Genomic DNA, 23,251 nt, shown 5'->3' on the forward strand with positions numbered 1-23,251 from the left:
AACATTCATTTCTTTTTCATTGAGCCTGAATAAATAAATGTTTTTGTTGTATATATACTTTTTGGTGTGGCCTTGTAAACACATTGTAAAAACAAATATAAATTTTCCCAGGAGTATTTTTTTCACCTGTTTATTACTTACTGTTATGAAGTTACTTCAGCATGAAGAAAATGCTAGAAAAAAAGAAAAAGGGTCATTCCTAATGCCACCACCCTGAATCAGCTGTCTTTGTTGAGTTTTCTTCCAATCTTTGGAGAAAAGTGTTCTAAATGTGGGTTTTTCTTACTTTCCTAAATCAAATAATTCATCTGCCACTGAAACACATTGACCTACTACCACAGATTTGTGCAGAATGTGAACTTTGAAACAATGATAGAAGCCTGTTTCCACGATGCGTCGTATAGAGTTATGATGTTGATATCGTGGTGAAAACATTCCACAGAATTATTTCAATAAAGCAAAATACCCGTATGAGCAGCTTAACACTCACCTAGGGGAGAGGAACAGCTTTATTCATTTAGCTAAAAATATTCCTGAGGGCCTATCAAAGATGTGAGGGGGAAAATTAGACACAGTCCTGCACTCAGTGGTGATAAGAGGTGTAATTTATCATCTAACGATTGTGATGACTGACCCTTGCAGAGTGCTTTGTACTGTGCACTTTCACAGGAAAGCCGCGTGACACAGGTTCAGATAAGATGGGAGGAAGGTTCAGTGGAAGAAGTGCAAAGGGAATCACATGGGCATTTGAAGCTGTCCAGATTCCACTTCTAGAAGGAAGTGCCTTCTTTCCAAAGTGAAGGTGTTTGACCAAACTCCTTTGCAGGTTGAGGCAGACACTACTGCTTAAATCCTGCCGGGGTTAGAGGAGCAGTGACAAAGAATTTCTGGATAGAACTTTACCTAAACTCCACCACCTTTTACAGCCTCAACCGGAAGAAATAACAGGGCTCCCAAATCACTCATTAGAAATTTCCAGGTTTGCGGTGCCTGGGTGGTTCAGTCAGTTAAGCGTCTGACTCTTGGTTTTGGCTCATGGTGTGTGAGGCCATGAGCTTGTGTTGGGCTCTGTGCTGCCAGCACAGAGCCCGCTTGGGATTCTCTCTCTCCCTCTCTCTTCCCCTCTCCTGCCCTCTCTCTCAAAAATAAATAAATTAGCATTTATGTATAACAACAACAAAAAGAAATTTTGAGGTTTACTTACAGAATTTTCTCAACTTCCCTGTGATGATTTCTTCTGGAACAAATGAAAATGTTCATGCTGAGTATTTTAAGATGAACAGTCATATTAAATACGCCTCAGTCCATAATATCAGGGCTATCATCCTGACACAAAGGAAACCCAGGAAGAAATTTTTCGTCACCTTGAGACTGCATGTCGGGTCCATGCAATGCTTGATAGCAGCTCTGCTAGACAAGCTGAGGAATGTGAGGCCCCAGGTGCTCCTTGATTCCGTGTTCTGGCATTTTCCTACCGAACTCAGCTCATGGTAAATAAGGTGCATTTATTGCAACAGAGGAGGAAGAAAAAGACTAGACTTAGTTAGCTTTTTTTTTTTTTTAATGTTTGTTTACTTTTTGACAGAGAGAGAGAGCACAAGCAGTGAAAGGGCAGAGAGAGAAGGAGACACAGAATCTGAAGCAGGCTCCAGCACGATGCAGGGCTCGAACCCATGAACCACGAGATCATGACCTGAGCTGAAGTCGGCCACTTAACTGACTGAGCCACCCAGGTGCCCCAAGATTAGACTTAGTTTTAAGAAACAGTTCCAGGGAACTGCTTCTTGGAGCTTGAAGAGAGAGAAGAAAAGTTAGATAAAACAGCGCCACTTTTCTCCTAATTCCCGTGGCTAGCACATTATGTTTGCTACATAAATGTCTGCACAATTGAGTCCCTTCATGGTTCATTGAGAACTAGAGGAACTGAAATAATCCCACTGCAGACAGCAGCCCCGGGCTCCACTACCTAGTATTAAAATGAGGATTTGGTGATTCACACCAAATTTCTTGCTTACACCTAAGGTCAGCTGTTAAGCTTTCATTATATCTTTTAATCAGCCATCTATGTAAGCATATATTAAAAATCTTGTTAAGCAAAAAGGAAATAACGATGATCAGTAGTATTACTAATAATTAATATTATTAGTATTATCAGATCGATTCTATACTTTTATCCTCTTAAAACTATGACAAAAATTCATTTCTATTCAGTGTTTTAAAAGTACATGCACATAGGGCGCCTGGGCGCCTCAGTTGTTTGAATGACCGACTCCTGATTTTGGTTCAGGTTGAGGGGATAGAGCCCTGCATCGGGCTGTGCGCTGAGCCTGGAGCCCAAGGTTCTCTCTGTCTCTCTTTCTCTCCCTCTCTTCTCTTCCCTCCCCCTCTACCCCTCTTCCTGCTTGCATTCTCTTTTTTTAAAATAAAAGAAATACATGCACATAAGACATATCTGTGTGTACATAATACTTGTGTGTGTGTGTGTGTGTGTGTGTGTGTGTGTATTAACAATAGAGTAGTTTAAGGTGGGATCGCTTTTCATATTTGCATATTGTAACTAATTAACAGCCACTGTAATATCATCCCAAGGGAAAGGTCCACTGGCAACTTCTTCATTATCTTCTATCATTGTGTCATATTAAAATGACAGGCATCTTACAGTGTATATAAGTCATCAAAAATTTCGGCTGTTAGAACTAAAAAACTAAAAGCAATTTAGCTAAAAGTGTTTCTACCTTCATGATGATTGAAATTTATCCATAGGGGACATCAGCTTATAGTATTTCTTCAATATCTGCCTTGAATTTAATGGCACGAAGATTACATGTAAGAGAGCAATAAATTAATTTTACTAAGTACATAAAAGACAAGGCCAGCTGCTCCTGAAATGGGCACAAACTCTGCCCTCAACAATGAAAACATAATTATGTGCGTAATAAAATGTAAGGAAGTTGCAGATGTGTGTGCTGTTTCAGGAATAAATCACCTATCCTCCTTCAGAGCCGTGCAATTTGATAAATTATCCTTGAAGGAAATGTTATTGGAGCTCCCATTTAATAAGCATGTTTGAGCTTTCAAATTAGCATGTAAATAAATGTATAGCTGGAAAGTTGTTGGTATGCCGATTGATTTCCTGAAGTTCATCTAACTATAGAATCTTGTGGAACAATTTCAGTTTCTATCGGTTTAGTGTACTATGTCTTGAAGTGTAAAGTTCTAGGAGTTGAACTTATTATCACATCCCTGTTAGAACTGCACATATATCAGGGCGCCTGGGTGGCTCAGTTGGTTAAGCGTCAGACTCTTGGTTGGGGCTCAGGTCATGATCTCACGGTTCGTGAGTTCAAGCCCCGTGTCAGGCTCTGTGCTGACGGCTCAGAGCCTGAAGCCTGCTTGGGATTCTGTCTCCCTCTCTCTCTCTGCCCCTCCCCTGCTCTCTTTCTTTCTCAAAAACAAACAAATAAACATTAAAAAAACTAAAAAAAAAAAAAAAAAAAAACTGCACATATATCAACTTTTAATTAACCTGTCTTTTAAAAAAATGATTTTAGGTTCTTGTTACAATGTACTACATTTTCAAGTAGGAGGTTCTCCTATTTGAACCTATTGCATACTTGTTGGAACTATATACATATCGACACTCAGTTAACTTTATCCTAATAATGAGAAAAGTTAATTCATAGTGACAGATTTGTGGTTTATTTTAGTGCACCTTCCTCGCTTAAGGCTTAACTGGTGATTTTGATTAAAAATGTGCTCTGTACATAGTATGCTACTCAGCTGCGGCACATTCAACAATTGATGCCGAGCTTGAATTGGTAGTATTACCCCAGGTACTCTCATTTCCTGGTGATCCTAGAAGTGGGAGGCACCTTATTATCATCTACCTTCACTGTATTATTTAACGTTCAGGGCCCTAAGGGATGGAGTTCTCATAAGACCTCCCTAAGACGCTTTGTTTGTACGTGGCCGTGTCGGCCCAGATCTCTGCCTATCTTGTCCCAGTTTTCTTTGGCCTTCGCGACCCTACAGGACCTTCCCGCTGTCATTCCCTCACTTGTCCCGTATGTCTCTGTAGGATTTATATTATTATTATCTGGGGTAGTTAGACGATGTGTATAAGTTTTGAAGAATTTAAGGCTCAGGCACCACTTTTAAGTAAAGGAAAACTTCCCCGGAGTAGAAAGTTCCCTTGTAAGAGAACTGGCAAAATGAGAGTTGAGACATGCCTTCAGGTGCTACACAGATCTGCACAGAGTGCTCCACCGTGTTCTTCTGCTTGTCCTCTCTGCTTCCAGCTCACGGTTCAGGTTGCCTCTGTACTGGCCTTTGCCTTCACACATTCTCAGAAACCAGAGTTCTTAGAACACTTGATGTTTAAATGTAGCAGACAGGTGCCAGCACATGGACGGAGCTGGTAGGACAGTGCTGTGCCTGATACGAGAGCATACCTAGAACACACATTAACTGTGGCTTTTTCATGCATAGTTGACTCTTTATAAACTGATTGACACCTTTGGGGGTCATCTTTCCACTGACTCATAATTTTTCCCACTCTTGAAAAAGGTTTCTGTACACCCAGTATTCTCTAGTTAAAGCTGAAAATTCAACTCATCATATTTACACAATAAAAAAAAAAATCCATTCTGCCTTGTTTTTAATTGCAAATTCTACTCTAGGGACTCGTTCTCCTGCTTAGGAGGCAGCCCTGTGCCTTCTCCTGGAGAAGCAAGTGCAGTCAATTATGGTAATGAAATGTCAATAAATATAAAAATTTAATACAGTCTGCTCCGGGTGAGTGGCAGATGAGGACTTGCCTCCCAGACAAATTTGCTGCTGCTGCAAATATTAAATGCACCTAAAAGAGTATCTGGTTGCCTGAGAGCTCTCCAGTACAAAAAGGATGGCAGTATCAGGTACCAACTGGGCTTTCCCATTATGCTATAATTGCAGCAGCAAAGCCAGTACCATCATTGACAGCCATCCCAACATCTTAACTTATTATTCTAAGCTGAACTTTTCATGTCCCCATGAATAATCTAAGATTGGTGCATTACAGCACCCTTTTTTTTTTAATGAAGAAGAAAATAAGCCTTTTTTGTTTTGTTTTCCAAATCAAGAAATTCTTTTTTCTTTTTAAATGTTTATTATTTTTGAGAGAGAGAGGAAGAGAGAGAATCCCAAGCAAGCCCTGCTGTGTCAGCGCAGAGCCCAATGTGGGGCTTGAACCCGAGAACCCATGCGATCATGACCTGAGCCAAGAGCAAGAGTCAGATGCTCAACCGACTGAGCCACCCAGGCACCCCAAGCAGTTATTTTTCTTAATACGATCATTGCCGTCTTTAGAGAAAAATGTATTAATAATCATATGAAAAGAGTTGTTGCTTTGTAGAAAAATGTATTAATAATCATATGAAAAGAGTTGTTGCTTTGTAGGAAGCAACAAGCTTAAGAATAATCTCAATGTGATTCCTTCATCATCCACAAGCATGCATTCTTGAACAATGACTACTTTAAAATACAGTCTCTTAATAAAATGAAAATAGAAACCTATCTCTGCCTTCACTTTCCTCATGCACTGGTTAATATCATCACGTGCTCACAGAATGCTATTCTGGATTCACTTCGTATGGATCGTACATTTTTCTTTAAACTTACTTGTGAGAGTTAAAAATTTTAGCCTACCTGGTAATGTCGTGTCACAATAGAAAAAAGACGAAGGTATATACCTATAAAATTTAGGTAGGCAAAAAATCTGTTCCCTACAAAACTTATCAAAGTGATTAGGTTTTTTTCAGAGTAATTATGATACATTGCAAAATAATAGCATGTGTCCAACTATTTTCACAGGTAATGTCTCCTCTGTTGTAAATCTATAGTGGAATCTGATTTTACCCACAATTCTTAAAAGTTTCAATTAAAATACATGTTTCTGATTCTGGTAGTCACTAAAACTGTCATTCTGTGTTGCAGGTGGACTATTCCATAATAGCATCACAAGCCGGGGCCACCCTCAACAATCTCATGAGTCACGCACAGGAGTTAGTGGCAAAGCTTCGCTCTCTACAGTTCGATCAACGAGAGTTTGTGTGTCTGAAATTCTTGGTGCTCTTTAGTTTAGGTAAGGAATCCTTTCTCATACTACATACAGCCAAATGTTATTATATGATGCCAGTCTCGGAGTGTCTTGAAGTCAATGCATGTTTTTGTTCTACCAAGGTAATGCCCTTCTTTTCAAATCACGAAATCTTCAAGCGTGAATATATTTTTATGTATATCCTTCTGCATGATTCATAGCTTGTTAGTAGGTGGGTTAGGGGTGGGAAAGGAGTTATTAGACTGGAGTCCTGAATTTTCTCTCATAATGGACATAATGAGTAAGCAGCAGTTATATAAAACTGTGTCAGAAGGTTGAATGGAGATTGCTTAGGAAGGACGTATGGTATCGAATTGGAGCCATCCTTCTGCTATTGATGATTTCTATGCGCCTTTTGTTGCAGCTTGCAAGCTACTGCTGTTTTTACTGTAAATGATGGATAGTAATTAAAAGCCTGTTTCTTAAATCTCTATCAGGATTAACCAGAGAATGTTTATAACCAGACGCATCACTATGCAAGTATAAAAGATGATGGTTGTCAAGGGGAAAGGATGCTTCTTTAGGAAAGCTTTGGAGAAGAAAGATAACTAAGCAAGACAGATTGGCTAAATCAAGGTTCTCAGTGAGTCAGTTGAGAAAAATCACCACTGCTTGGAATAAAAAAAGGATTAAGGAGATGGATTTTTATTGACTTCAAAGGAACAGATTTTTCTGCCTGTCCCATACTAGATTTCTGTATTTTGTTGGCTTAATAAAGCCAACTTAAATAAACTTTTTGCCAAGTCCATTTATTACTTATTGGCAGACAGCTGAGGGAGGCAACTTCCCCCAAGTGAAAACACTGCAGAAATCAGATTTACCAACATATGTTTTTTCTTTAGTCTTCAGTTATAAGATAGTTGTGAATTCATAGCCGAAGAAATAAAACAATAAAACAAACTGCAAAGTAAAACAGATGTGTCTACTCTCCAAATTTGGTACTTTCATTTTAAAATTCTTCGTGACAGCACTGCACAACTGTTGCTAATAAAGGGATAGTTTGAAGTAATAGAACCAGAGTTAATTTTTCACATGTAGTCAACATTTAAAATAAAAAGAACGTTTTTCATATTTTGGAAAATGTGATAAATATAGCAAAGAGAAATGTTACTGAAAATTTAAAAAGACAACAGAATTTCATAGATGTGGTGTTCAAAGGTTTGCAACGCCAGGACTGGATCCTGTGTGGTTTCTGTATTAACCACTATAAATAGGAAAGTTCTACTCAAGTAAGTCTACATCTTTTACCCATGAACAGTGTTTAGAAAATCAAGAGGAAGATCGCACAGGCCTACATGCTGTAATCTCACAAATCATTCTGGTTTACGGCAAGATCTTCGTCTTTTTGACTAGCGCCTTTTGATCAGTAATTAAATGGAAAACGTGGTAATGGATGTGTAAGAAATCTTACAGCATCTTAGGGACAAAATATTTAAAGAGAGTCCTGTCACTTCAATCGTATTTTAAATTAGGTGAATAACTGCATTGCATTTGAAGATGGAGAGATTAACCATGAACCGTGTTTCGTTTTCCTCCCTTTTAGTCTTTCCTTCACCGTTTTTCAAAATTCTTATGTTCTCTGCCAGTACAATGGAAGTAGGGGGTGGGATGGTGGTCCTGAAGTGCTTATAACCTCTGAACCTTACAAATTACCATCCTGAACCATTGGGCCCTATATTTACCAGAACCTCAGCCGCACACTCTCTTATTTGATTGTGTTCAAGAGCTAGTAGGAGATCAGTATGGCCTGAGGGGAGCCTCAGTTATTGCCAGAGTGGTGGGCAAGAGCCCAGTCATGGAATGTCTTAAGGCATTCAACAAATGTGTACTGAACCTGGATGCCACTGAATAACGAGCTCAGTGTCCCTTAAAACTACACCTGTTTGTTGCTTAAGGGGAAAAAAGGAAAGCATGGCTTTCATGTCAGAGGTACATAGAGTTTTGGCTTAGAGTTTATTTTTGAAGAAGCAAGAAACAGTAACTGGCAATAAAGTGCAGGTAGTTTCCAATTTGCATATGGAAAACATTTTCCTCCAGAGAAACAATAAATAAGCTTTTTTGGGCAGTTTTATTGAGGTATGGGGCCAGTTAACCTTTAGGTACCTGGACTAACCCCGAACACCTGTTACTCCTGTACTGGGAATGAAGTCCTAGCAGAGCCACCTTTGAAAGGCACAGCAGCGTCCAGAGTCAGTACCTGCTATCTCAAACCCTCATGAGCCTTGCAAGCCCCAGCCCACCCCAGCCCCATCAAGTCTGAAAACGGATGTTTTGATCCCAGTCCAGCCTTGAGCCTCTCTGATCCTGGAGGAAAATGAGGACTTTGTGGACTGATCAGTGGTCAGGGGCAGTGCTGAAAGAGGATTATAGTAGTATTCTCTTGGGAGATGAAACAGTGCTTCCCACCTAGATTTGGTGAGGGCAAGTAGGATGTGAGCCCAAGTAGGCACAACATTTTAAGCCAGAAGATTGGCTGATGCAAAAGCGTGAAGGCAAGTGAGAGCAAGATGAGTTCAAGAGCTAGTAGGAGATCAGTATGGCTTGAGGGGAGCCTCAGTTATGGCCAGAGTGGTGGGCAAGAGCCCAGTCATGGAAAGTCTTAAGGCATTCAACAAATGTGTACTGAGCATTGCTATGTTTCTGGTGTTAAGATAGGCATTGGGGATGCAGTGGTTAACAAAAATAGGTGCCATGGTCTTCATTCTCTGGGCATTTAGAAAGTATAGCCATATTCTTTAAAAAAGGAGTTAGGTGGGTAATGTAAGTTGATTTGCTTTTCTGGAAGTGATACGGAAAGCGGACTGGAGAGGAACAAGGATGGAAAGTATATTTGGGGGTGGTTTTAACAGTCTATAGGATGCAAACCATGGGATAATGACAGTTAGGAGGAAGAAGTCCCACATGAGTCCCAGGTTTCAGGGTGCTTGAACCAGAATAGAAGACTCTAGAGGAGGGGGTGCCTGGGTGGCTCAGTTGGTTAAGCGTCCGACTTTGGCTCAGGTCATGATCTCATGGCTCATGAGTTCGAACCCCGTGTTGGGCTCTGTGCTGACAGCTCAGAGCCTGGAGCCTGCTTCAGATTCTGTGTCTCCCTTTCTCTCTGCCCCTCCCCTGCTCACCCTCTGCCTCTCTCTCTTCCTCAACAATAAATAATCATTAAAAAAAAAATTTTGTAAAAGAAAAATCTAGAGGAGCAATAGTCACTTAGTTGAGCCAAATCAAGTTCCAGTAGCAACCATCCTCCTCCCAAAAGTCATTCTTCACTAAAGCTGATTCCTGATTCTACAAGAAGCTAATGACAGGACTAAACTTAAAAGTATAGTTGGCTAAAAATTCTCCATTCTGCTGCCTGATTATTTTTTTCTCTTCCTCAAGTTATATCCAGGAGCAGATATCAATTGGTTAAGCTGATTGAATAAAAGTAAAAGTAAAAAATGCCCTTTCTCTCAGGATATTTTTGTGTATATAATGTAGTAGACTCTGGGAGCCCAGTCTGCTAGTTAGTTGTAATGTTTTCTTAAAACACTGTTAAATTAAAATATATCTTCCTCCATGAGGTAACATAATTTGAACCCATTGATAATTTGGCAGAAAAGGAGATATTCTAAGTTGGCCATTTACAACTGATGACTCAAGAGAAAATAAAATAAAATTTTTGATGTTTATATATCGGTTTGTAGTCCCACCTTCTAAAAGGGAATGAAAGTGACCGATGAAAGGGAATTTTCTGTCTTTCACCAACAATGCAGAAATAAATCTCGTAGAAGATGTGTGTGGAATCATGACCCTCAAATAACGTCATTACTGCATGCATTCCAAAGACATGAATTCCCACAAACTTGATCTCCTGAAAACAAATGCAGAACTGGGAAGCTGACCTGGTTTTTAACTACAGCATCCTGAATGGTGTCATTATATGTCCAAGCCCATCAGGAATATTAGTATGGGTTAAGTGCTCAAAGGAACGAGTCACCAGAATGTGCCAACTAAGAGGTTACTCTCTGGCCTTTGGATTTTCTTAGCCTCAAGATTCAATGGCTAGATGCTGCTGGACTCTTGTTACCTCCCAGGTGGCAAGAGAAAGTACTAGAGACCTATTGCCTCTTATTTTCCCTAATAATTGCCCTTGATTTGTTGTCAATTATTCTCTTCTCTGGCTAGCCAGTATTTCTCAAAGCACTCTTTTATATTCAGCTGAGTTAAAGAGATTGTTATTCTCTTTGAAGGGATTTTCCCAGCCTAAAACGTAGCTAATATCTACCCCAAGTGTAGGCTGAGTGCGCTGAAATGGTGGAAGATTCTGCTCTGCCCTGCAGTGTTTCTGTGGAGACATGCTCTAGACTGGGTCTCACTTGAGGTTAGAAATTGTCCTTTACTTTTTCCCGGTATCCCCGGTTTCAAGCACATTGCCTGGTACACAGTAGAGACTTAACAAAATGTTACTGATGAAATAGATGCATAAATGGATTTCCTTAATTTTAAATTGAAAACAAAGCCTTTACCAAAGTGGGTTGTACCATGTAGTAGGAGGTAGTTTAGTTAAAAGTCATACCTCGGGTGCAGGTTAGTTTTCTGAGACTAGTTTTTTCAGAGAACTCTCTAACTGACACCTCCTCAAAATTAAGTTATTTCTATTACCAGTTTGCATTCTCCCAGTGTATGAGGGGAAATGTTCATTTATTAGCTCCTTGGGAAAGCAACTTTGCAGAAAATCTAAAAAGAATAGTAATGACTAAAACCAGGTGATAAATGCATGTCTGTTCCAAGCAAATGCAAAATCATAGGCTTTCAGCCCATGTTAACTAACACTAGTTGAGGAATGTTGTACAACTCCTTGACATTGATGGAATCTTGTCTACAACTGAAATGGATGGACAAAGTCATATTCTTTGTTCATCGTGGTAGCTCTTTGCTTCACACCAAATTTCTAAATTTTGAATGAGGCATTGATTATACCACCCCACATCCCAGGCAAGAGTCATCCGCATGGAGGCATTTGCCCCAGGGAAGATGCATTGTGGTTGCCTTGGGGGAGGCTCAACAGGGAAAGCTACTGCCCATCAGATGCCCTTCACGAAACTGCCGCCTGAGCCTTCTTGGTAAGAAGTGCTGAACGTGCTTAATTCAAGAACAAAGCTGGCTGCAGGGCTGTTTGCCTCATCTCCAGGTTTGGTTCAGGCATTCTCTAGTGTCAGATCACAAATCCTTTACTTTATTCTTTTTTTTTAATGTTTATTTTTGAAAGAGAGCACGCGCGCATGGGAGTGAGGAAGGGGCAGAGGATCCCAAGCAGGCTCCGTGCTGACAGCAGAGAGCCCAATGTGGGGCTCAAACTCATGAACCATAAAGATTGTGACCTGAGCGTCATGAAGTTGGACGCTTAACTGACTGAGCCACCCAGGCGCCCCAACTCCTTTACTTTAGAAGAGTTAAACGTATTACCTCTAATGTAAATTACCATCCAAGCTGTTGGTGAAATGTCTGAGACTTAAACTAAACAAAGAGTGCTCTACGGTTGTTCTAGTATTTTTAGTGAAGCAAAGACCTCTTATCTATCAGGTTAATAAACTAGAATGTCCGTGAACACAGGAAGTATATTTGTTTTGCTCCTAGCATACCACTTGACATAATATAGGTTTTTAATAAATATTTATTGCATTCGTGAATGAAAGAAGGCTTTACCTTCCAACTTCTAAGTTAAAAAAAAAAAAAACAAGTAATGGGAACTAGAAAAATTAGCAAGAACAATAATAAAAATGCAGGCACAAAATTTTAAGAGAGAGGCTAGAAAATAGATCCTATGGATAAATATTAGAGAATGTGACATACTTTTTTAGTTTAGAAAGTAAAGCTGTAAGTCTTCACATTATGAAAGGGGTTTTTATAAGGAAATTAGAGACTAAACAGAGTCTTCCTTTGTGAATAAAATAATAAATGGAATTAAGTACTGATGATCAGTATTTCGGTTCTGTTTGAAACTGAGACACTGAGAGTGTCTGATACCAAAATGAGCCAGAGAAGGAAGTGGCAGGAGTGCTTTTCTTTGGTAGTGTTAATAATAAAACATCTTCAGGTGGGAAATCACTCAGTTTCCCTCTTAGAGAAGGAAGGGACCTAAGGCATCGTCTCCCTCCCATTTTGGAGTTGTAAAAACTAGGTGATTTATTCAACATTATAGGACCAGAGCCAGGTCTAGAACTAACAACCCCAAATGCTAGGCTGTGTTTTCTCTGCAACGGCACAGTATCTTCTTCACAGTCATTTGAACTCATCAACCAATATTTTAAAAATACTACATACATACTAAGGCGCCATCTATATAGACAAAATAGAAAATTCTCTAAGGAATATAGACCAAAAAGAAAACCAAACTCTCATGTGTAAACAGGGGACTGCTTTATGTGAATTTCCCATCTTTATTGAATGAAAATGCTAATAATAAAGCTTTTTACTTCCCTTGGCTTCTAAATATATCACAGGTTGTTTTTTGTTTGTTTGTTTGTTTCATGATGAGGTGAGCTCTGGGTTTCAGCTTCAGGAAGCTTGTAGAAAGCACTTGCCTCATAACCTTGGTACCTCCCTCACCAAAGAATTCCTTCTTATAGTTACTGTTGCCTAGAGGTTTAGCATTTTCTCTGGATTATTTACTGAACTTTAGGAAAGCTAAATGATCATAAGCCTTCATTGTTTGTTTGTCTCTCTTCTTATCTACTTGAGCTCGCTCCTTGTAATGTTAAAAGGAGAAAATGAACAAAAGTAACTTGGTGATCATACTCTTTCCCTTTGGTGGTCGTCAGCATTAAAAACCCTCAGAAAAAGAGGAGCCAAATGTGTCTTTAAAGTTCAGGAGATGAAGCTCCTTGGTGGGGAGAATTGGTAAATTCTACCTTCAGGTAGAACCTTCCACTCTGCTGAAGGGGCCCGCCATAACTCTGTTTGTGCATTATGATGTTGACATTGTTAATAGTAAATAAAATTGCACTGCGTTTACTAGCTGGAAAGTGTGGATGAGTTCAGTCTTTTAGGTGGGAAAATTTAATTTCAGCAATTAGCTTTCCAGTAGGCTTAGTTTTTGATGTAATAGGTATTTTTTTCTTTATTTGAATTATGTGTAGTAATTCTGCTTTACTATTTAAATAAAGATCTATCCTTTGTTTTCCTTTCCTAAGAATATCATTTCTCCTCCTGATTTTCAATATCAGAACCCAGCCAGGATGCACTGTCAAAGCTCCCTGCAAAGCAGTTGGTCAAGCAACAATGCCAACAGGGAGACAGGTTTTATGTGACCCAAGCTCAAGTCAGCACCTCTGTGCAGAGCTTAAGACTTGATCACAAGCAATCACATAATGGGAACTCTCTCATCACTGTGAAGACTGGCATATATATACACTTCATTTGAAAAATGAAGGCTTTATAAATGGGCAAAGAATTGCAGAGCAACTAGTGATCTCACATCTCACTTGATAAGAGACTCTAAGGACCTGTATGAATATTAAATGTGGAGTCATTAAGAGACTTGTAGAGGCTTCTGTGTTAACATAGCCCAGAAAGCATGGCGGTTCAGTCAGGGCCCCTGAAGGGAAGACTCCTTGCTGTTTTGCTCAATAAGAAAGACTATAACGCAGTGACCACCAAGGTTGGTCTGTCCTGTCCTGTCCTGTGCTGAGAAAAGACTTCACCATGCATCCTCCCCTCATGCCACCTGCTTGGTTGTTGGCTCCCCTTGGGCAGCATAGCCTAATCGTGCAGAGGAGGGTGAAAACTGGTTGATTAAATTGCAGTTCCACCTGTGAACCCAAGTCCGGACGGTAGCATGGCTTTGCAGTGTAAATCGTGACCATACTTTTCAAAATCCCACCTCCTGTGCAGAGGAAATAGTTTTGCAGGGTCACCTGATGATTGGCCAGTTACGGAGTGGTCTTGAGAAAGAAAAGCAACAACTTTTCTTTGGCCTGGACTGTGTCAGGATTCCTGCGCCTGCCTTTCCTGAGCTCCAGACCCCTAGAGGGTGTGTGCATGGGGGCACAGTTGGTGTCCGGAGCTCCCTCAGCACTTCCAGAGTCACCTGCAAATGTCCTGGAGTACACTGTTGGAGAAGGAAATGTAAGGTGTTACAAAAAGAAAGAGGATACCCTTTCTTTTTTTGCCCAGCTCTCCAGAGGCCCAGCAGCTTGTTGGGTCTGAGACTTTCTACCATCATAAGTGTCCCTGTTCGCAGAGAGGTTGGGTATAAGGGTGCGGTAAGAAAGCACAATTTTTTTTTTTAATTTTCTTAATGTTAATTTGTTTTTGAGAGAGAGAGAGAGAGAGAGAGAGAGAGAGAGAGAGAGAGAGAGCATGAATGGGGGAGAGGCAGAGAGAGAGGGAGACATAGAATCCGGGATGAGAGAAGTAGAGAACTTCCATGCTGCTCTGCCATCTTGGCCCCTAATTGGGAGACACAGAATCTGAAGCAGGCTCCAGGCTCTGAGCTGTCAGCACAGAGCCCAGAGCACGGTTTGAACTCACGAACTGTGAGATCATGACCTGAGCCAAAATCGGGCGTTTAAGTGACTGATCCACCCAGGAGCCCCAAGAAAGAACAAACCAACAGGAACAAAGGGAAACATGAATTTACCTTTCACTTTTTTGCAACATTAAATCCAGTTAACAAAAGAGGTTTCCAAATCCAACAGAGAGATTTGATCACAGTGGTTAAACTCTGTGTTTGCAGTGCCTAAAGCAAAATGGACCATTCACTTTATAAATCAGAGAATGATAGCGCAGGTATAGTTTGCTATAAAGCAAATCTCCAGTTAACCTAGAAAGTGAAATAGGAGTGCCTGGACCCATTCCTTAGTTGACTGCCTCCCTCCAGAAGTGTCAGAAAAACTTCAGAAAGGTGGAAAAACAGTACAAATTTCTATCTGTGCGTGCCAGCGTATGTCTGTAAACATTCAGTTTTGAAACCAGCACAACAGTCGGCACATCGCCAACTTCTGTTTACCTGGTATCTGCGTAAAAGATGGTCTTAACACGGCAGAAAACAGCCTTCCCATTATGTGGTAATAGTCCTTTCTGAGGCTGGTCACAGTATCTGCTTTCTTATAGCCTTCCTCTAAGTATGACCATACACTCCCCTGTGCAAACGCTTCTGTTTGTACATGTACACAGACGTGCATGTGCCACACTCCTACATCCGCTCACACACACTCGCACTTACTGGCCTGTCTAGCGATGCAGTGTGCATCTCACATCGTCACCCAAGTGCATTGGTTAAATTGTGCCTCCTGAAGTCAGACAAGCAGAGGAGAGATCCCAGGGTTCTTCTTGTAATTAGCATTCAGTCTCTGCTTTTACCTTTTCATATATGATATTCTAATTTAGAAAAACACTCACTAGACACTTGTCAAATAACTATGCATATCTTCATACTAATGCCTCACTGATATATATGCAGCTGAGGGTAATGCTGGCAAATAAGCATTTCCCAAAATTTATGTAATCATTTGAAATTCAGAAAAGATTGATTAGCATTCAAGGGATGCCACCGTTCAATATTTACACCATAGAGATTTGGCAGAAGCAAATGATGGCACATAAAGTTGATGCTTGTCTTAATTAAATGCAGTATAATAGGTGTTGTGTGGATTTTTTTTTCTTTCAGTGAGCAAAGCAGTTTAGCAATGACCAGATATAATTCATTTTGGAGTTCTAAGTTTGAACTTAATCAATACGTATTTACAGCCATGGAAGAAGTGATTATCATTTGTTATCTACTGGCACGAGAGTATAATTGCCTAAATAGCATTTGTTTAGGCATATTTCTGAGTAGCTTATGCTTAAAAAATATTTATTATTTTTTAGTTGTTAATACTAATATTGTCATTTTGCTAACTACTGCTGTTTAGTGAGATGATTTTTCAGAGCTGTATTGGCCTGGCAAACTGGGACTCACCAGCAAGGAAAAAGATGTCAACCCTGACTGCTCTGGTCGGTATTTCTCTCCGCTTCAGCGGTACCCCCCGCACTGTTAAAATCTCAGAATGCAGTGGCTGTGCTAGTCCAGACTCCAAAGAGGCTACATGGTTAACGTGGTCAGTGTAGATCTGACATTCTAGTGAACTCCTGGGATGTGTTTTCTAGAATGGAGTCACTCAGTGACTCACTTCTGAGGAATTCATTAAACTTCCTTTTTGGTTTTTTTTTTTTTTTTAATATTTATTTATTTTTGAGAGATAGACAGAGCATGAGCAGGGGAGGGGCAGTGACAGAGAGGGACACACAGAATCTGAAGCAGGCTCCAGGCTCCGAGCTGTCAGCACAGAGCCTGACACGGGGCTAGAACGCACAAACTGATATCATGATCTGAGCCAAAGTCGGACGCCCAACTGACTGAGCCACCCAGGTGCCCCAAACCTTCTTTCTAGTTTACTGCTAAGATCCAGTGAGTCCAATCTTGAGTTCTGGCCGTGTTTGGTTAAGAGAGTTAAATTCCAAATAGAACAATTCATGACAGGAACCAAGAACAAACGTGAAGTTTAAAGGTCTTTCGTCAGTGAGAAAGAGTGAATCCCACAATATATGTTGAGTGTCTACTATGTGCAAAGCCAGTGTCCTAGGCAGCATATGAACTGGCAACATACAGTCTTTCCAAAGAGAGAAAGTATCTGCATCAATATGATGCAGAACCGCACTTAGGACCCAGGGGACACTAATGAAAAAGGTGGAATGCATCGAGTGGAAAGTCTAATACACAACACATCATCCCAACACTGCATGATGCATTGGCCACAGCTTCTCTTCCATTCCTTTTCCTCTTCCCACTGAACCAATGCATGCTCCACACACACATTAGTCTCGTCTAGCCTATTTTGTCAAAGAAAATACCTTTCTCAGGGCGCCTGGCTGGCTCAGTCAGTAGAGCTTGCGACTTGATCTCTGGGATGTAAGTTTGAGTTCCATGTTGGAGTAGAGATTACTTAAACATAAAGGAAAAAAAAAAACACTTAAAAAAAAAAAGCCTTTCTCAATCCTCATGTTACACAAATCCGACAGTGATTGGAGGCATGAAAAGAGTTGGGACACCATGCATGTGGTCACCAAGAGCTCCAGCAGGGAACACCATGCCTAACCCCCCACACCCTCTGCTACCCAGCTTTCTGACAGAAACTTTGGCCTCAGTCCTGAAAGGAAACCAAATCCTAGAATTTTACCATAGAAACGAACCTGCAACGTGTCCACCTCTCCCTTCTGGATAAGAAGATTGAGACTCAAGGGGTTAAGTGACTTGTGCATAATCGTGCAGAGTCAGGGCTTGCACTGAAATTTTTGGATACTACACACAGGAAAAGAACACAGCCACGGATTTCAGTAATTCTTGAAATACCACTTTTACATTAGTTTCAAAATCAGGTATCTTTTTTTTCTCTTTTTTCTCTTTTTTTTTTTTTTTTTGCGGCGGGGGCGGGGGGAAGCATCCTTTTCAACTGAATCTAAAAATGTCATCATTGTGATGCATAAAAATAATTTCCTAGAAGAGTAAAGCATGCGCATTACCTTTTATTGCGTCAGGGCTGTGTTACACATGCTGTGTCTGGGTGCCCTGAACTTTGGAGGAAGACGGCTGGCCCACAGTAGCTCATACTTTGATTCTCCCAGCTTCGCTGGGGGGACACGGAGCTCTGTGCCATGCATAAAGGTCAGTGTGACCTGAGTGACAATGCTGACCTCAACTTGGACAGTTCTGCCTAATCCCTATGGAGCATGGCCACATTCTAGCTGTGTATCATTTTGTCTGCCTTGGTAATAAATAGTCATTGATAGCACACCTGAAATACTCCTTTCTGTCTACTGTTTGGCCTAAGAGAAAATAACTATTACGTCAGTATTGCTGTCTACGTAGGACTTCTTTTTCTAAAGTACCGAGTTTTTCTTTTATTTTCACAAACTGTAGTCAAATATATACAACACGAAATATGCCATTTTAGCCATTTTTAAGTGTACCATTCAGTGGCATGAAGTACATTCATATTGTTTTGGAAGATCTTTGATCGTGCAGCATTAAAACTCTGCACCCATTAAATAATGACTTTCTGTCTCCCCTATCCCCCCCACGACCACCATTCTGATTTACATGCAGAACTTTATTTAGAAAGTATTTTTGCCTGTAATGTTAAAAGTTACAGTAATTTTACGGAACATGACTAGATGCACAACGTGGCTAATGTGCCTAAGGAGTGGCAAGGAGTCTGAGCCCATGCTGCAAGCCAGGTTTCTTGATTCCAGACTTGTCACTCTGTACCACACAGGAAAGGAAGTCTTAGGGTGTGGGTCTGGAAGAGTAATGCATGAAATAGCAACAGAGAAAAACGGGAGGCGTTCAAAACTAGCTCTCTACTACGGAGGTGGTGTGGCCTAGTGGTAAAGACTGCAGACTTGAGGTCAGTTTTTTCTTTTCTATTTGCATCCTTAGCCAACTTATATCACCTCAATTTCCCCATTGGTAATATTGAAATAATGATGGTCTACCTAAAGATTGTTGGGAGAGGTTAAATGCAGTGGTTATTGTGGAGAACTTAGCACGTCTGACACACGGTATCAATAAATTATTATCATCTAAAGCATCTGTGTTTACATCAGCAAAAGTCATCTAAGTGAAGGTTCCTTATTGGGAAATACCTCTTCTCAGATATGATCTTCTTGGATCTACAGATTATATGAAAAAGGCCTTCCTCATGTCAGCAATAACTGCTGTGTGAATTCAGTACCAAGCCACAGTTTAAAATCTTTGATATACTAACAAAAGGAGCCATTATGACCTTTGGTATCTTGAGAGATGTCAGAGGAAGCAAACTCAAGTCACTCCCTTTATTTTATCTACTGCAAATCCCAAGATCAAACCAAAGTCAAATAGTAAACAATTAGTCCTCTGTCTAGGCCGGTGAGGCCTTACATAATGATGATCTGACAAAGTGGAGTGACCAGGTGGACACCTGCTCCCTGGAGAATGCTTATGCCAGGAAATTCTTCAACGTTTTTCGTCTGATTTTCTAGAATTGGAAGTGTTTATAGTTAACTTTACCTAAAAAGTTTGAAATTCTTCTCTCAGACTTATACATAGTCTCTAAATCTGATGGGTAAACAAAAATTGACTTCAACCATACAAAACAGAAGATTTCACTTAGAGGAGCCCTACTACCTCTTTTGGAACTAAAGTCCTGGGTAATTTAATCCTTCCAAGGACTTTGTTGGAATTTGAGAAATGAAAACTTTTTAGAGCAATGAACTTTGTTCTTTACTTAAGACACGTTTGGCAAAATAATATGATGCCTTATTAATAAAAACTAGTAATAGTAATTGTATAATAAAAAGAATATTAGCAGATTCTCCCCTCATTACTAGCTTCAAATTCAAGGGACTAGGGGGTGGAAGAATGAGTGAGGATTGAAACATGAACTTGTGCATGGTTTAAAACGTTTTCACAGTTCAAGGATGTGGAACTTTGAAATACAGTCTTCTGGGTTCTACCACCTAGAAGCAGAATAACAGGCATGTTGGCAGAATCCCTAGTTAATAACAACGTGCAAGTCTACTAGGATCTTTGCTTCCTTGGCTCTACAACGTGGACACCAGTGACTATCTTGCAGGTTCTTGTGTCAGATGAGTGCATCATGTCTTGGTTCAAGATAACCTTCTCTGAGAAGTCTGCACAGACAGACTCACACTTCTTCCTCTGAATTCCTGTCGCTTATTACACAGATCTCCATTCACTCTATTTTGTAATTGTTTTGGATGCCCCACAACCAGAGTGCCACGTCTGTTTTCATTCTATATTCCTAGCACTTAGCATCATGCCTGGAATATAGTTTGTATTAAAAGCAATACTTAAAAATAAACAAACAAATGTGATACTTGCTTAATTAGTGTGTTCAATTATAATAGCTACCTCTTTGGTTTTCTTAGTATAATAGCTGCCTCTTTTGTCTTCTATGAGCAGAGCACCTTACACATGTTGTTTCTAATCCTCACAGCAAATCTTAGACAAGAAGTGAGCTGTTCCTGTTTTACTACTCTTCTTTGAGAACAGAAGTCAACAACTACACAAAATCACCCAGCTAGAAACTAATAGAACAGAGACGTAAACACACCTCAGATTCCAAAGTCCAGATTTTTTCCACTACTCACTGCTGCTTTTTTTGGTGAAATGATTGCATCTGTACACCATAAAGCACTATACAAATGCTTGTCATTTATTATCAAGATAACCCCTTCTACATAAAGTAGACCCATTATGAATTTGGAGGAAATCTGATCCTTCTGGATATTTCTTGAAAGTCCCTTCTTAATGGTTAGCAATGCCTTCTCACCAACATCCCTCTCAAGATTGCCAAGAGTGGTTTCATCCAGGGCTGGTTCCTATTTACCAGTTTTAGGAATGGGATTGCAAGTTTTATCACTGCAAAGTCAGAAGCACTGTTGAAATTATAGGGTATTTATCTTTCATGCTGACTCTATGCAGATTTTCTTTTTAATGCGAAGAAGCATCTGGTGCCCAAATTCCTATCTTCTTACAAATCTTTATTGTGAACAGAAGCTGATAATTTATCAGAGATTCTTAGCCTGGATTATTAACAGATTCTCCCTTTTGTTTAATATGGCTAGCTTCAAACTCAGAGGACTAGACTAAGTAGAGTAAAAGAACAGGAAATGGACATTTAAAAATGAATTCGCGCATGTTTTTAAGTGTTTTAAGAATACCAAAGTAAAAGTTTCAGCATGTAGTCTTTAGTATGTTCTTGATAGTCATGGTCAGGGTAGGGTTTTTGTAATGAGCAACTTCTTTTAAAATCATAAAAAAGTTTTTGTTAGTCCTAGCTACAAGAAATTGTAGGCCAAATTGGATAACCACATGTGCTGGCATTTGTCCAGGACAACCCATGTCAAAAAGGATCGGGGTCCCTGAATACTGTAACAGTATCATTTCTAATTATAACTTCCAGGAACTTCCTCTTTCAAAGAGGTAGTTGCAGAAACTTATCTTAGAAAAGAATAAGGCTTTTTAGTATTAGAAGACACCTTAATTTACCTTTTCTTTGCTCCATATTATGTTTTCCAGATTTCTATTTTGATTCATGTAGCTCTGGAATCCTTAAGGAATCCAGAGCCCAGATCATCATTTTTACTGATCTGTAGTATTTCATTATATAACGAACCCCACAATTATTGCTCCATTCTCCACTTGATGGATATTTGTTATAAGCAATGCTGAGGGAACGTTTTTTTCTACATGTCTTCTTATACATATATTTCTGAATAATACTTTTCAATTCTAGAAGTAGCCGAATTGTTCTTCCAAGTGGCTGTGCCAAATTACATTCCTATCCACAGTAACTAAGGGTTCCCAATATCATCATCAATACTGTAATTAAATTTCTGTCATTATTCTGATTTAATTTGCATTCTGATTACCAATGAGATTAAGAATTTTTTGTTTCTCTAAAGTACCTATTCATGTCCTTTGCCCATTGGGATGTATGTCTTTCCTTCTTGATTTGAAGCGTTCTCTTCAATAGATAGGTAAATAGATAGGTAGATAGATAGAAAAGATAGAAAAAAGAAAAGATAATTGGGTTTTTGTTTCACTTACGTATCTTTTCTATCACAGAGGTAGCCACATTCATTAATATTTTACCATTTGTTTTTGCTTTTTGTAGCCTTTTTCAATTGAGATATAATCGAGATATTGGATTAGTTTCAAGTGTGCAGCATAAGGATCTGATATGTATATATTGCAAAATGATCACAATAAAAGTCCAGTTAATATCCATCATCATACATAGTTACAATCTTTTTCTTATAATGAGAACTTTTAAGATCTACTCTCTTAAACAACTTTCAAATATTCAATACAGTATTAATAACTATAGGTATCATGCTGTACATTGTATTTATTTGTAGCTTCTTTAAGGAATCCTTCCTTATCTATTCTATATATCATAAAAGGAATCCTTTCTTATCTGTTCTATATATCATAAAATATATCTTCCTTTAGCTTTTTCCCAAACATATGAAAACCTTGCTTTTCAAATTTAGGTCTTTAATGTGCCCGGAATTAACTTTGTGTAAAATATGAGGTAGAGATCTAGTTTTTATTTTATTTTGTCTTACTGTCCTCCCTAGTAGTCAGTTGTCCCAACACAGTTTATTGGATAGCTTGTCTTTCCCACTATTTTTAAGGTCACATTTTTTTATATACTCAAGATCTATGTATGTGTGGGTCTCTTCTTGGACTGTTTTCTTCCATTGGTCTATTTGATTATCACTGTGCTAATTCCACATGTTTTAAGTATTCTTGATATACTTGATATCTGGTTGAGTAGTTGCTCTACTTTATATTTCCAAATAGTCTTAATTATTCTTATGGTCTTGCTTTCCCATATGAACTTTATGATTGGCTTGCTGTAATTCCAGAGATGACACAAATGGGAATTTGAATAGAATTGCATCATATTTAGAAATTAGTTTGGGGAGCACTATTATCTTCATAGAACTGAGTTCTTCCCATCCATGAACATAGTTTATCTTGCCTTTAGTCATGTGTGCTTTGGTACAGCTTCTTCAATAATGCCATGTAATTTTCTCCCCAGAAGTATCATTTTTTATTGATTTATTGAGAGCTGCTCTTAGAATTTATTGTGAATGCAAATTTTTTTCTATTACATTTTTCTCATTGGTTAATATACATGTAACTGATTCATATATAAAATTTGTGTTTAACAAACTTGCTGAATTCTCTCATATGAAATGGGTTTTCTGTGGTTTATCTTGGGCCTTCCATATAGACCATCATAGTCTGGAAATACAGATTTATCTTTTGCCTTTCTGATTTCCTTTGCCTTTCTGATTTCCTTTCCCTGTCTTATTTTACTGACTAGGCAGTATTTAAGTAAAAAGGTTTTGGTCTTGGTGATCCTTTATTTCAACTCCAATTTCAATAAATGCTGCTCTCATCTTTATTACTTTGCTCTTCTCATTCTACCTTCTTGAGTTAAAAATTCTGTTAGTATATTTTCATGAAAGCATTTAGTGTTTGAAAGTTCCCACTTTGCCCATCCATAATTGTATCTGCAGAAG

The 23,251-nt window shown here is 39.2% G+C and overlaps 1 protein-coding gene across 2 annotated transcripts in view; it reads left to right on the forward strand.

Moving 5' to 3' along the window:
- Positions 1 to 23,251, forward strand: part of NR5A2 (nuclear receptor subfamily 5 group A member 2) — a 137,651-nt gene that overhangs the window by 77,275 nt on the left and 37,125 nt on the right. For both annotated transcript variants that reach the window (XM_043569544.1, XM_043569543.1), the window contains one exon: positions 5,974 to 6,121. In XM_043569544.1, coding sequence (XP_043425479.1) covers positions 5,974 to 6,121 — 148 coding nt within the window. The remainder of the gene's footprint in view (positions 1 to 5,973; positions 6,122 to 23,251) is intronic.

The sequence above is a fragment of the Prionailurus bengalensis genome, chromosome E4, assembly GCF_016509475.1.
Source record: "Prionailurus bengalensis isolate Pbe53 chromosome E4, Fcat_Pben_1.1_paternal_pri, whole genome shotgun sequence".
NCBI lineage: Eukaryota > Metazoa > Chordata > Mammalia > Carnivora > Felidae > Prionailurus > Prionailurus bengalensis.